Below are 13,152 nucleotides of genomic sequence, written 5' to 3' on the forward strand. Positions count from 1 at the left end.
GGTTCCTCGTGTTTTATTTGAGGTGATGAAAGTGAAAGGCTTTCATTTAAAGGGGGCGCCCGAGCAGAATTGTGTATGTCAATCAAAATTAGCGTGGCTGGAAAGTGCGACTTTATGCTGGGTGCCCCGTCACAGGGCTGTATTCAGGTTTGCCTTCACTCGCCTCTCTCATACTAGACTGCTGCGCTGGAACAAAGGGGCCTTTCACATTGACCTTGACACTCAGCCACCCCATCACCACAGGAACCAATGCAGAGGAATCCACCCCAACTCTCTGATATCAATCTCTCTGCACGCCTGGCAGACAGTTTCAGCTCAAGGCTTAGGTGAGGAGGCTAATGCACATCATATGACGGTGTTTTCATTCCAGCGGCAAATCGGGTGAAAATGAACCTCTTAGCTTGTTTGTGAATATTATATTTGATCTACATCTACCCACCATGTTTCTTTAAAGTGACACTATTTACACGTAGAGCACTATTGTGTCCCTAAATTGGGTTAATTAGGGCTGCAACCAATGAATATTAGTACTGCTAATATTTTCTACAAAAAAAAAAAAAAAGTTTCTTACAGTGAAATTTTTTGAATTGTCCTGTTTTGTTTGGTCACACTGTTCTTAAAACTTTTCTATGTCGTTTTCTTAAATGTTGCATTTTTCATTTTTGTCCCCATCTTTTGAATTTGTTTTGTATCTCCGGGCTGCCGTACTTTAGTCTAAAACACAAAATGATTGGAAATAAAATCTTAAATTAAAACTTCAGTTAAAGTAGTTAAATCATCTTATACACAGTGGCCTGCAAGTCTGGACAGATGCACGCTAACACCTGAACTCTGGAGAACTAATTTATTTTATGCAAACATCACAGATGTGAACATGTGCATGGCAAAAAAAAAAAAAAAATCTTTTTGGTTTCTTTTTTTTTTTTTTTTTTTTTTAAACAATTGTACAACCTGAAAAAACAAAACAAAAACAAATAAATTCAGGCATTAAATTGCAATTAATTTTTAAACAAAATAAGAGACTTTCATTTTATACATCTGTCATAAGAAATAAATTCAGAACTGTACATCAAGGCTTTTTTTTTTTTGTTTTTGAACAAAGTACACAGAACTTCAAAATGTACAATATTATTTCACATTTTATACACAAACAAATGGGATCTGCTACATTTAAATCTTTGCGATTCCTCGTGCGTAAGAAAGGCGGTCTGAACACATTCCACGTTGCATCACCAGAGTTCGGCTAGCATGCTGCTTGGCAACATCCAGCAGCTCCGTGCATTGTCTCCAAAGAGTCATGAGACAGCAGGAAAGGAGAGGGGCTCCCCCCTCACTGGGCCAGTCTCCTCAGTTCCTGAAGACTTGTTCCATCTCCAAACGTGGGCAGGCGACCTGCTCAGTTAGTGTCCACCTGACAGGGGTTGGTGCCCTGCTGCTGTGCTTCATGATACAACTGCAGGAAGTCTTTGTAGCGTGGGGCACAGCCCATCCAGGCTTCCCCAAACCTCACAGCCCCTGTGAACAGGAACTCCCCCTCACCAGACCTCACCCTACAGTGAAGGGGCATTTTGACGCGGCCAGTCCAGCTCCGTACCCTCACACCCCCAGTTACAAAGACCTGGGTCTTCTGTCTGTAAAGGCGACTGATTTCCACAGTGACAGATGAGTGCTCCTCTTCCTGATCCACGTTCCTAATGCTGCCTCGTGCCACTGGAAAACCCAAGCAGGAAGAGAGGATTTAGAGACTGGCAACAGCAATATTTCAGAGAGTGGTGTTTTTATTGGACATCTATGCCAACCATACAGCAGCAGGAAGCAGGAAGCCTATAATTCTTCAAAACAGTACTTACCAAAGTCATTTGTGCAGACAGCTAGAAGCACTTCAGCATCATTGCAGGGCTGACAGGGTGCTGTGTGGAAAAAAAAAAAAAAAAAGTGGATAAGGTCAGAGAGAAATAGTGGAGTGCAAATTTAAAATAAAAAAGTGCAGGATGTCATTCACACAGCATGATAAAAATCTTGTTAACAGGCTCACTGATTTCCAGTAAACACACATTTGTGGCCATGTTTGAGCAAGTGTTCCTCATATACAGACAATTAGGGTCACAGTAATTTCCATCCTGACAAATGGTTATTTATTTAGAAACAGGAGAGCTCAGAGTTTTACACCAGGCAGAGGCATGCTGCTGATAGTAAGCACAACTTAAAAAGCTGGAGTGTGTGCGAATGCCAGAGTGTGTGCGCGTGTGTGTAAGTAATGCTCCTGGGAGCTGTTCAGTCAGCTTTCCTGCCACAACAGGAACCCCTTGACACCCCATGACAAACAAGGACCAGATGAAGGATATAAGAAGAACAGTAAAACTAGGAGAGGCTACATCTGACAGCACCCCAGCAGGCCTTATAATGAAAATCACTTCAGAAGAAGCAAGGAAAGGATCGATTTTACCCATTTCATGCACATCTTACTTTGCACAGGCCACGAGAGGACAGGCTCTCAATCAAAGTGCAACTAATTAAAAAGTAAAAAATAAAAGAAATAAATAAAACAGCCTCTTATCAATTATTCAAAAGTCTGCCCCAGGCACCATTTCACCTTTGACAGACAGCCACTCAGCCAACCCTCTTCCAGACTGTTTTATAGCAGGAGAAAGGGCCCTAAATGAGAGCAGTCAAGTCGATGATTAGTTGACTCAGGTGGTCCTGTGGCTCGCCTAACCAGAATGCCTTTATTAACCCCTAGACCTGCTGTGGTTTTCCTTAGTAGCAGTCTGAAGCAGGTGGGGGATAGGAGGAGGAGCGGGTGCAAAAAGAGGACTGTCTAGTCAGCAGAGGACTGAGGGCGAGGAAGGAGCAATCGTCTGCTCACAAAATGAATGGAAAAATGTTTAAACATGTTAGCTCAGGTGGATCCCGTGCACTGAAAAGCACCCCAACTTGCACAACTGGTCATAAAACTAAATATAAAGATGAATCTGGTTAAGGAAAAAATAATAATAAGACTTCTTGCTAAAGTAGTGTGTTCACCTTTGGCCATATTTAGGAGCATAACTTAAACTTATTTTTAGCTGGCTTGTCTGAAGATGAGCGTACAGAGGTGAGGGATCTGTGAGGTCAGCTAGTGTAGCAACACAAGGCACTGTAACATTGCTAGAGAGAGATCAAGGGTCAAACAGCCACAAGCCTGGATAGCTTAGGAGCAGCTGGAGAGCCAAGAGACTTCAGAGAGGCCAACCTCGCCCAGAGCAGAGTGCAAGCTCACTTTGAAGTGAGCCTGCGCACTGCCATAGAATCAGGCAGAGCACCCAGGCCTAAACCCTGCAGTGTTTCTGCGTTTTTCTCCAAAGCAAGTCAAACATGAAACAGAACCGCAGGAATTGGCTGAGAACCGAGTCAGCATCTCTTTCTGGCTCTCTGCGCATGCAGCGCCATTCTGATCAGAACCACTTCACAGGAGCAAAAAGGGATGAGGGATGGGAGGAGTGGTAAAGGAGGGAGTGGAGGGGCACATTAGAGTGCCCCTGAAACATCTGGGGCCAGATGCATTCCGCTGTAATGGAGCACAACTTGCTAATACCGCTCAGCACAGACGAAACCCACTTCAAACGACTAGGAAGAGAAAGGGAAGATATATGAAGGGGAGAGGAATGAAAAGGAAAAATATGAGAATGATAAATAGGCAAGAAAGAAATGAAGAGGTAGGAAATAGTGAGGCTGAGGACAGGAAAAGGGAGAATAAGTCAAGCGAGCTGAAAGGGAGGTTAAGGGAGTTACAGCAAGGGAAATACAAGCCTATATGGTCCTAGAAGTTCCTCCCAACATCTGGTTGAAGAAACATTCCAGTTTGACGGTGAGCGGCTCAATCCCAGCACAGTGGGTCAGAGTGAAGAGGAAAAAAAAAAGAAGAAGGAGCAATCAATCCGTGGCTCCAGGCTTCAGATGACACGAGACCAATGTCTTTGTGAATCATCCCAGCGCTATCTCAGGCCACATTACAGCAGCAGATTATACTACAGAGCGAACTAATGTGGTCAAAACAACTCCTCTGCATTTAACCCTCTCCCGCTCGCTCTTTCTGCTGTGCCAGATAATGACGCAGGATGTGAGTATGTGAACCCAGTGAGCCGTAAAAACAGATGTGGGGTGATACTGCTCATATTTTGCTTTAGGTGGGGAACAAAAAAAAAAAAAACACAAAAAAAAACATAGTTGCACAGCTTGAAAATGTGCAGGTTTGGCAGGTATGCAGCGTGAAAATACACGGCTGTTTTTCCATCAGAGGCCCAAACACAGGGCCTCTGATGGAAATGGATGACTGGGAACCTCCACACATACACGAGCTAGCCAGAAAGCTTGCAGTGCAGCGCTCCGGGTCAAATCAAGTCAGAATGTTTGTAAAATGAGCTGAGGGGTTAACATTTTGTCCTGAAAAACAAAAGCTTAAAAGCTGATTTTGACATTTTAATCCTCACAGTGAAAATATGAGTTTGACAAGAAAAATATATTTTCCCCAAACCTTAATGTACACACAATACTACTAGAAAAATAGACTTTGGCTTTAGTATTAGCAGCGTGCTGGAGCAAATGTTGAGTTTCCTACTATTAGAGTCCAACTTAATAAAAGTTTCCACCAGTAGATGGCTGCATTTAGTGCTCAGCATACACCACAGGGACAAAGCACAAAGGAGCTCAGTTCTAGAGGGAATCAAAAGTAAGTCCTTTAAAGCTCTTATAGGAGCTAGGAAGATAAAACAAGAGGCAGTTTTTATTTGTATCACTAAAGATGTCATGCAGAAACACGCATCTTACCACTGAGTGAGTGTGGCCCCGCCTTGTGCCTGTCGCTGACCAGCTCATACTGGAACGCTGTAATCCGCCGACTGATGTCCATGTGAGGGACGGCCTCGATAAAGAGCGCCCCTTCCTGAATCCCGAAGCAGTGCACCTTGCCCTTAGCCTGGTCCTGCTCGAGCAGCAGTAACCTCAGCTTGCCATTTCGGTCCAGGTAGATGTTGGTGCCACTGGACTCCAGGGAGGGCTTGATGCAGACAGAGAGCCGAGAGGTGGCCGGGGAGACCGTGTTGGGTCGAAGGTTGACAATGATGGCCCCTGTGGGATAGAGCCACTGCAGCGAGCCTTGGGAGCAACGTAGGTACACCTGCTCCACATCCCTGGTGTGGCCTTCGTGGGTCAGACCACTGAAAAAAGAAAAGGCAAAAAAAGTCAGCAGATATCAAACATGCTGCAATAAAAGTTGCATTCTTCATGAAGGCCAAATTTTTACTGTAATTCTTTTCAAACCCCCTTTTCCCAAATAAAGAATAAATCACTAATCTAAAAATGATTTTTCAGGTCATTTATAGCCCGATTTAACTGACCAAGTCGAAGTCCTCTGGCAGACTCAGAGGACATTAAACCACATTCCTCCTGAAGCATTAAGGCCGTGCGCAAGACTGGCTGCATGACCAGTCACGAGCCGGAGCAGCCAAAATGACCTCAGCTCCAATACACACTCCCCATACCACATTGTTCCGCCCAGCGCGTTGGCAAAACGCACCACTGGCAGGCTGCCTTTGGGAAGGGTTTGGAGGCAGAAATGGATGAATGGAGGGACACAGGGGCTTCTGGGCAGACAACAGCAGCAACAGTAGCTGGGACTGCAGCATGCAAGTGCAAATGCAGGTCACGCACTGAACCTCCCCTTGCTTTCAAGCCACCAAAGAGACTGGAAGAGACTTGTCCGGGCAGCACTTCGGCCTCTGGCGCCAGCATGACCAAATGACTCCCTCCAGAACTTAATGCCTGGTCAGGATTTGAAAACTCTGGGTCTGTCAGTCATTCTGTGGCAAAGCCAGAGGCAGGAAGCCATCAGCAGTCTACCAGCATATGCATGCCAAGCTAGCGGTTTGACTCTGGAGGAGAAACGCCCAGTTTCCTGAAAATGAGATGCTGAAATTCAAAATTTGCCATAGATCTCAAAAGGAACCCGCGGCACATGCTGAGCATATGCTTGCTGCAGCCCCATAACCAGGCTCTCCTCAGCATGCCTCTAATTAAGTCCTTTCTAACTTCATCACTTCTGCAGGCAATTAAAGGAGATTAGTCAAGAGTCTCCCTAATGAACAACAGATTATTGGTGGAAAGCTCAAAAGTATGGGCTGCCCCTCCTGACTGGAGGATGAAAAACAAAAACCACACTTATTTGAGGCACAGCTCTCAAGTGCAAAACAGATTTCCGCAGATGTTTGATGGGAGGTGAAACTTTCCAGTGCATGCTTCATTTCCTGACGTTTAACAATCATAAATCTCTGGATGCCTACCTTTAATGTGCACATGTCACACACACTTTTTTTTTCTTTTTTTTGGGGGGGGGCGCAAAACGAGAGAAAAAAGTTGATTTGTGTGGGATGTCATAAATAGTTATTTTTATGCTCCAAAGTATTTAAATCAAGTTAATATCCTTCTGTGGTTGAACCATTGTGTCATTCATAAGTCCAACACAAGCCCAGCAAGCCGTCTCTGAAATTACTACACTTTTGACGAAATTACCACAGTTTCTTAACTCATATTATGAACTACATATTTTTCCCACGGTCAAAATCTGGGTCTAATTTTACGTTAATTTATCGTTTAACTCGTTTAACGCCCGGTTCACATCACGGCGGCGTCTTGAGTTTCAGTCACAGTCATTTCAGGTCGCCACCATCAGCTTTCGCGTTTACTCACATCCTCGCTTTTCTTATTTTAGCGGTTTAGTTTGGCGTTAAAAGAAGAAAAGAAAAAGGTCGGTAACCCTCACCTGCCCTTCCAGCTGCACTGGTCGCTTGAATACTGGCAGAAAGAAATCCTAAAGAGAAGGAGAAGCGGCAGCAAGGAGGCCAGCATCGGGGTGAGCATGTTTATCTCGCCTCACTTTGCCTCCTCTTGAGTGAAACTACGATAAAGTCCACCGCTGTCTCTCCAGCTGCATAGCGTTTCCATGTGCCACGGTCCGCTCCGTGCGCTCCCCGGGGTTTCTTCTTTTATTCTCGGAAAGTTCAGGGGATTAAAAGCGCCTTTTCTTTCCCACCCCACACACACATACACACGCACTCTGTCGCTCTCGGTAGCTGCGCTCAGTGCTGACAGCCCTCCGTAAAATGTGGAGCGAATTCAGCTCCGACTCTGCCTCAGCAGCCCTGATTGCGCTCTACGTCACACCCTAGCTGTGTTAGTGGTGCGTTCAGGGACTCGACTGGGGCTCCGATCTGAGAGCTTTGACGTTTAAAATTGTGCGCATTCAGATTTGGTTGACGTTTCAGTAAATGCGTGTTATTTAATGATATGGTACATCAAATGATTAATTATAATGGTAACAGTTGCTGGCACAAGTGAAGATGCTCTTTCCTTATATATATATATATATATATATATATATATATATATATATATATATATATATATATATATATATATATATATATATATATATATATATATATATATAAGTATATAATATTTTGATATTATATATCAAAATATATAATATCTGATATATATATTTATGTATATAGTGCTTATGTATATGTGTATAGTTTTTTGCTATTTTATTTTATTCTATTGAATTTTAGTTTTTAGTTTAGTTATCTGTTCTTACTCATCCTTTTCATTTTTTCTCTGTATTGAGAGCTGTAATGCACAAATTTCCCCGTCGTGGGATTATTAAAGTTTATCTTATCTTATCTTATCTTATCTTATCTCTTATATATATATATATATATATATATATATATTCTGTTCAGTGGTGATAAGTGACAGAAGGACAGCAGCATGGTAAGACCTGCTATGATATATGGTTTAGAAACGGTGGCACTAGCAAGACAGGATACGAGCTGGCGGTGGCAAAGTTGAAAATGTTAAGATTTTCCTTGGGAGTGACCAGGGGATGATAGCATGATAAGAAATTAGTATATCAGAAGGACAGCCCAGATCGAGACAAGTTAGAGAGGCAAGGCTGAGAGGGTTTGGACATGTTCAGAGGAGGGATAGTGGATATACTGGACAAAGGATGCTGAATATGGAGCTGCCAGTTGTTCGTGGATACAGTGAAGGAAGACATGCAGAGGTTTGGTGTAACAGAGGAGGATGTTAGGGATAGGGTGGAGGCAGATAATGCGCTGTGGCACCTCCCAAGGTGAGCGGCCGAAAGAGGAAGAATATTAGTAATGCTAAATGTAGGTTATTATAATCTAATTACATCATCAAGAGATTTTTTAACAGATTGTATTTTGATTTGTTGCTCCGTGTGTTGAGACAATAAAGTAATCGTCTTATCCTATTTTGTGACTGCCCCCCCCCCCCATCCACACACACACACAAATTTAAAAGAATAAGCATATTTGGCTTATAGCGATTCCATCATTGCAGTGTTGACTTAAGGTGACTGACTTAAAACTGAGTAATATGTTCATGTCAAACAATCCCCAACTTCCCTTTTATTATTTGCGAGTGTGTTCTGATTAGTTGCTCAACTCAAGTGACACCAGAAAGGAAAATTTCGACAGCACCTGAAGGTTGCACAAACGTTGTGTGGAAACCACAGCAGCTCCGCAATTACAACACTTTAGTATTCGCCGAATATTTCAACAAGATAAACTTTTTATTTAAAAAAGAAATGAGTCTAAAAGAGGTCTCTAAGTCCCCTCAAAGAATGCGCTTTTTAGTGCCGCAGGATTTGTCTCTGTGAGCAGTAATCATGTTGTTTGCTGATGCTGGAGCCTCCAAGTGCTCTTTCACAGATCTTAGTAAAGGGAAGGTAAAGGGAAAAAGAGGTAAGGAAACAAAGTGACACAAATTTCCGACAGTGTCCTTTCAAAGGAAAGGTGCATAGACGCAAAGAGCTTAATATTGCCGACATGTTGGTGAAACTCTAGCATTAATATGGTTTTTAAAAAATCCTCCACAATAGCTCTCTGTAGGTCAAATTTACTTTAGTGTTACAGTCCAGTTGCATTCTTGTTTTTAGGTTTGCCATATACTTTAATAGCAGCCATCAATTGTACATTATGTTGAGATCTGAGGGCTGAAAAGGGCTGACTATCAGCTGTGGTTTCATGCTCTGGCCGTAGCTCTGCAGACATCTGCAAATACTGGCCACATGAAGGAACGAGCTAATCAGAGTCAAGTATTGGTCAAGTAAAAACAAATTTGCATGTTTCTTTATGTGATGTAATGATGGCATTAACCAATATGCCTATTAATAATGTCACAGGAGCTCTGCAATTTTAATTTATTTTGTTAAATCACCCACCCCCACCCCTCCCCACAGATGAGAGGGAGTCTGGAGGGGAAAAAAGAAAAATATGGCAAAGACCTCCCCGCCATGTTTGTGCTGTTGGCATCTTTTGAAACATCTTTATTGAAATTATCTGACAAATCATGTGTCCATGTACAGTTTGTGAATTCTCTTGTCAACATGCTTTAACTTCTTGCTCCAGAAAACTAAGCTGGTAGTGGCCAAAATGCTCAGTGACAGTGGCTACAGCCATCTTTTATATACAGTCTCTGGCTCCAGACAGCTCTGTGGGATGTCAGATTCATTTTACCAGTTGATTTCCAACTTAATGACACACAAGTCCCACCAACATCACAGTTTACATGTAGTTCTGTTTGCTAGTACAACAAGTGGAACTTGAAGATCTTTGGGGTCTGTTACAGCTGGGTGCATTGGTAAACATAATCTACTCATCACTCTAGTAATGGATCCTTCGCAATGATTTCTTATGAAAAAGTTGTTTTGTGTCTGGAAGGCATTTTACATGGGAAAGAAACCCGTCTGACAAGGAAAACCAGCGCAGTTTGTAACTGCTACTTTTATTCTCTGGTTTCTTGGGATGTGAAATTGGTTGTGGCTCAGTGGTGATTGACAAATCTGCATTACTGACCTGACATGCAGGGTGCATGTCCCGGCTTGGGCAACTGAGAGGCCCCCACAACCTGCAGAAGGATGTGCCGATAGGCTTTTAACTCAACGAGAGTTCCCTTGAAGTTCCCATAACTATAAGGAAAACACAAATCCTCAGTCGTGTTCCAGACATTGTGCAACTTTTTCATTTTGTTTGTGTAGTCAGGATTAGAAGCTCGGTGCATGTGTGTGTGTGTGTGTGTGTGTGTGTGTGTGTGTGTGCTCTTATTTATGTGTTATCTTCACCATACTGCAAGTTGCCTGGGAAGCTGCACTTCTTGATGAGGTAACAGAAACACAAGACGTGTCCAGGCAAGACATCTGAAGATCCATAACAATAGCACCTGCCCTGTTACATCACAGATACACAGTGTAATTACAAATAATGTCCTTACTTAAAATAAATTAGGGAGTTCAACTTAATTTGTGCTCGACTTTTAAGTTTACGCCCCGAGGAAGGAACAGTTCAGCAGTAGCAAGTGCAACATCTTCCTATCATTTCAGTAGTGTTGTGGTTATTACAGTTGTGTGGTGTTTAGACTTTGGTTATTGTGAATGTGTGATGTGGTTTCCAGTGTTTGTGTCGCTGAGAGCAGTGCTAGGGTTTAGCAAGCAACAGGCCTCCGTAAGACTCATGTGGTGATTAATGACTTCTCTCCAGTGTCCATGTTCAGGGTTGTCACCAAATATGAATTAAAACAGTGCTCCTGTACAGTGCGTGAAGCAAGGGGTATGCAAAAAACCCCAAAATTTTCTTTCCTGACTCCTGTCTATCTCCTAAATGAAAAACATTTTTATTTAAGCCAAAGATTAAATAAGAATGCCAAATACACTCCATGGCCACTTGATTAGGCAGACTTCATTAGTACTGGGTTTGTCTCCTTTTGCCATCAGAACTCCCTTCATTCTTCATGCCATAGACTCAACAAGGTGCTGGAAACATTGGTGCTGGAGATTTTGGTCCACATTGTCATGATAGCATCACACAGTCGCTGCAGATTTCGTCTGCTGCACATCAACATGTGAAGCTCCTGCTCCACTACATCCCAAAGGTGATCTATTGGACTGAGATGTGGTGACTGATGTGGAGGTCACTTGAGTACAGTGAACTCACTGGCATGATCAAGAACCCAGTTTGAGATGATCTGAGATTTGTGACATGGTGTGTTATCCTGCTGGAAGCAGCCATCAGAAGATAAGTACACTGTTATCGTAAAGGAATGGAGATGGTCAGTAGCAAAACTCTGGTAGGCTGTTAACATTGATACACGGCAGGTTGGATTCATGCTTTCAAGTTGTTTACTTCAAATTCTGAACGGACCATTTGAATGTTGCAGCAAAACAGGCTAGGTTTTTCCTTCTTCTGCTGTCCAATTTTGGTGAATCCATGTGAACTGTAGCCTCAGATTCCTGTTCTTAGCTCATGCGAGTGGCACTCAGTGTGGTCTTTTGCTGCTACAGCCCATATGCTTCAAGGTTTGACCTGTTGTGCATTCAGAGTGATGCTCTTCTGCATATCTTTATTGTAACAAGTGGTTATTTCAGTTGCTGTTGCCTTCCAATGAGCTCAAAGCAGTCTGGCCATTCTCCTCTGACCTCTCGCTTGCACAAAGCATTTTCACCCAAAGAACTGTCGCTGACTGGATGTTTTCTCTTTTTTGGACCATTCTTTGTAAACCCTAGAGATGATTGTGTGGGGAAATCCCATCAGATCAGCAGTTTGTGAAACAACAGTCTGTCTGGCACCAACAAAGTCACTTAAATCACCTTTCTTCCCCATTCTGATACTTGCTTTGAACTTCAGTCACTTGTCTTAATCATGTCTCTGCCCTTAAATGCAATGAGTTGCTGCCATGTGATTGGCTGATTAGATATTTCCACTCCACGAGCATTTGAACAGCTGTATCCGATGGAGCAGACAGTGAGTGTGCGTGTTTGAAACTGTAAAACAAGATGGCGTTACAGCGATACCTACCCAGCAGTCAGGTCATAATAACTAAATGTTATGAAATAACATTTCTTATTATTCCCTTCATCACGTTATTGCAGTTGCCTGCTCTCTTGCTGCCAGTGTTTGTTATTTTAGCTCTCACTCTCCACCTGTCAGAAGTCCCTCTAGTGATGGTGATGGTTGTCGGGGGGGGCAGAGGTGGGGAACAAATCATGAGGCTGAGAAACAAAAAAGTTAATCATACGGTGCGCTCTTACTGTTACTCTTACTTACGATGTTCAACAGAGAGGCACTGAGGTGCAGCATAAATTAGAGGATTAAGTGTGTTTGGTAAATATGTGTTATACAGCCTGGGATAGTGTGCAAGAGAATGAGTGGAGTTTCGGGAGTTTTTTGGGGGAGGGAAGGGTTGTTTTTTTTTGGTCAAGCCTGCTGTCCCAAACTCTTGGTGAGCATGACTTAATGCCTTTAGGAAGCCTCCAGGTGAAATAGCAGTCATAAAATAGATTAGGCTGCTGACAGGATGTGATTTATATATGTGTGTGTGTGTGTGTGCCTGTGTGTTTTGTTTGTCTCCTCACTGGCCTGTTATTTAACTCTTAGTTTGTCTTGTCTTTAATTGTTTCACTTTGGTTAAGCAAGAAACTGGGCTCGTCTATGAACATACTCTCTAACGATTGTTAAGAGAACCCTTTTTGTAGTAAGTACCTTTTTGTAGTAAGTACCTTTTTGTAGTAAGTACCTTTTTGTAGTAAGTACAGAGGATGATGAAGAAACATATTGTTTGCTGTATGACAACAACAACAAAAAGAAAAAAAAAAAAAACTCTCCTGAACAGACCTATTGTTGTCTGTGGCATTTTGTTCTCTGGGTTTATTTATCTGGAGTTCATTTTCAACAGCCTTCCCTTCTGTGTCAAACCTCCTGCTCAGAAAACCAGTTTGATGAAAACACTGCTGCTCTTTTTTTCCAAGCTAGTCTCAACCTGTTTCGCTAGAGCTGCTATCCGAGACAGATACACTGTAAACTTTAGTCACATAACCATGTCCGATATTTTGTGGCATGCACAAGCAGATTGGAAGGTGCTGATAGCATCAACGGGCCGTCTGCCTGCCATCATCCTTCTCTGGCTCTCTTCCAGGTTGTCACATTCCTCTCAGTAAACAAGAGCCCTGTCATTTTGAAGTGCCGGTCATATCTGAGGACTGACATGGTGTTTGTCTCCCTACCAACACCTTGCATCATTTTGTCAGTCCTAATT

At 42.8% G+C, this 13,152-nt stretch overlaps 1 protein-coding gene across 1 annotated transcript; it reads right to left on the bottom strand.

The window, feature by feature from the left end:
- Positions 1–967: 967 nt before the first annotated feature.
- On the bottom strand, positions 968–7,162 carry metrnla (meteorin like, glial cell differentiation regulator a). Its single transcript, XM_030734906.1, has 4 exons — positions 6,797–7,162; positions 4,807–5,195; positions 1,851–1,910; positions 968–1,710 (listed from the first exon to the last, which is right to left on the bottom strand). Exons 1-4 carry the CDS (start codon positions 6,892–6,894, stop codon positions 1,397–1,399), a joined length of 861 nt encoding a protein of 286 aa, XP_030590766.1. The 5' UTR covers positions 6,895–7,162; the 3' UTR covers positions 968–1,396.
- Between the last annotated feature and the right edge of the window lie 5,990 nt (positions 7,163–13,152).

Source organism: Archocentrus centrarchus, chromosome 8 (genome assembly GCF_007364275.1).
Source record: "Archocentrus centrarchus isolate MPI-CPG fArcCen1 chromosome 8, fArcCen1, whole genome shotgun sequence".
NCBI lineage: Eukaryota > Metazoa > Chordata > Actinopteri > Cichliformes > Cichlidae > Archocentrus > Archocentrus centrarchus.

Excerpts from the sequence above, each read along its gene's own strand:
- metrnla (XM_030734906.1), bottom strand. The coding sequence starts at position 6,894 with ATGCTCACCCCGATGCTGGCCTCCTTGCTGCCGCTTCTCCTTCTCTTT. Across the intron at positions 5,196-6,796 it reads CAGTGCAGCTGGAAGGGCAG|TGGTCTGACCCACGAAGGCC; the intron begins GTGAGGGTTACC and ends TTCTTTTTTCAG. Across the intron at positions 1,711-1,850 it reads TGTCTGCACAAATGACTTTG|TGGCACGAGGCAGCATTAGG; the intron begins GTAAGTACTGTT and ends TGGGTTTTCCAG.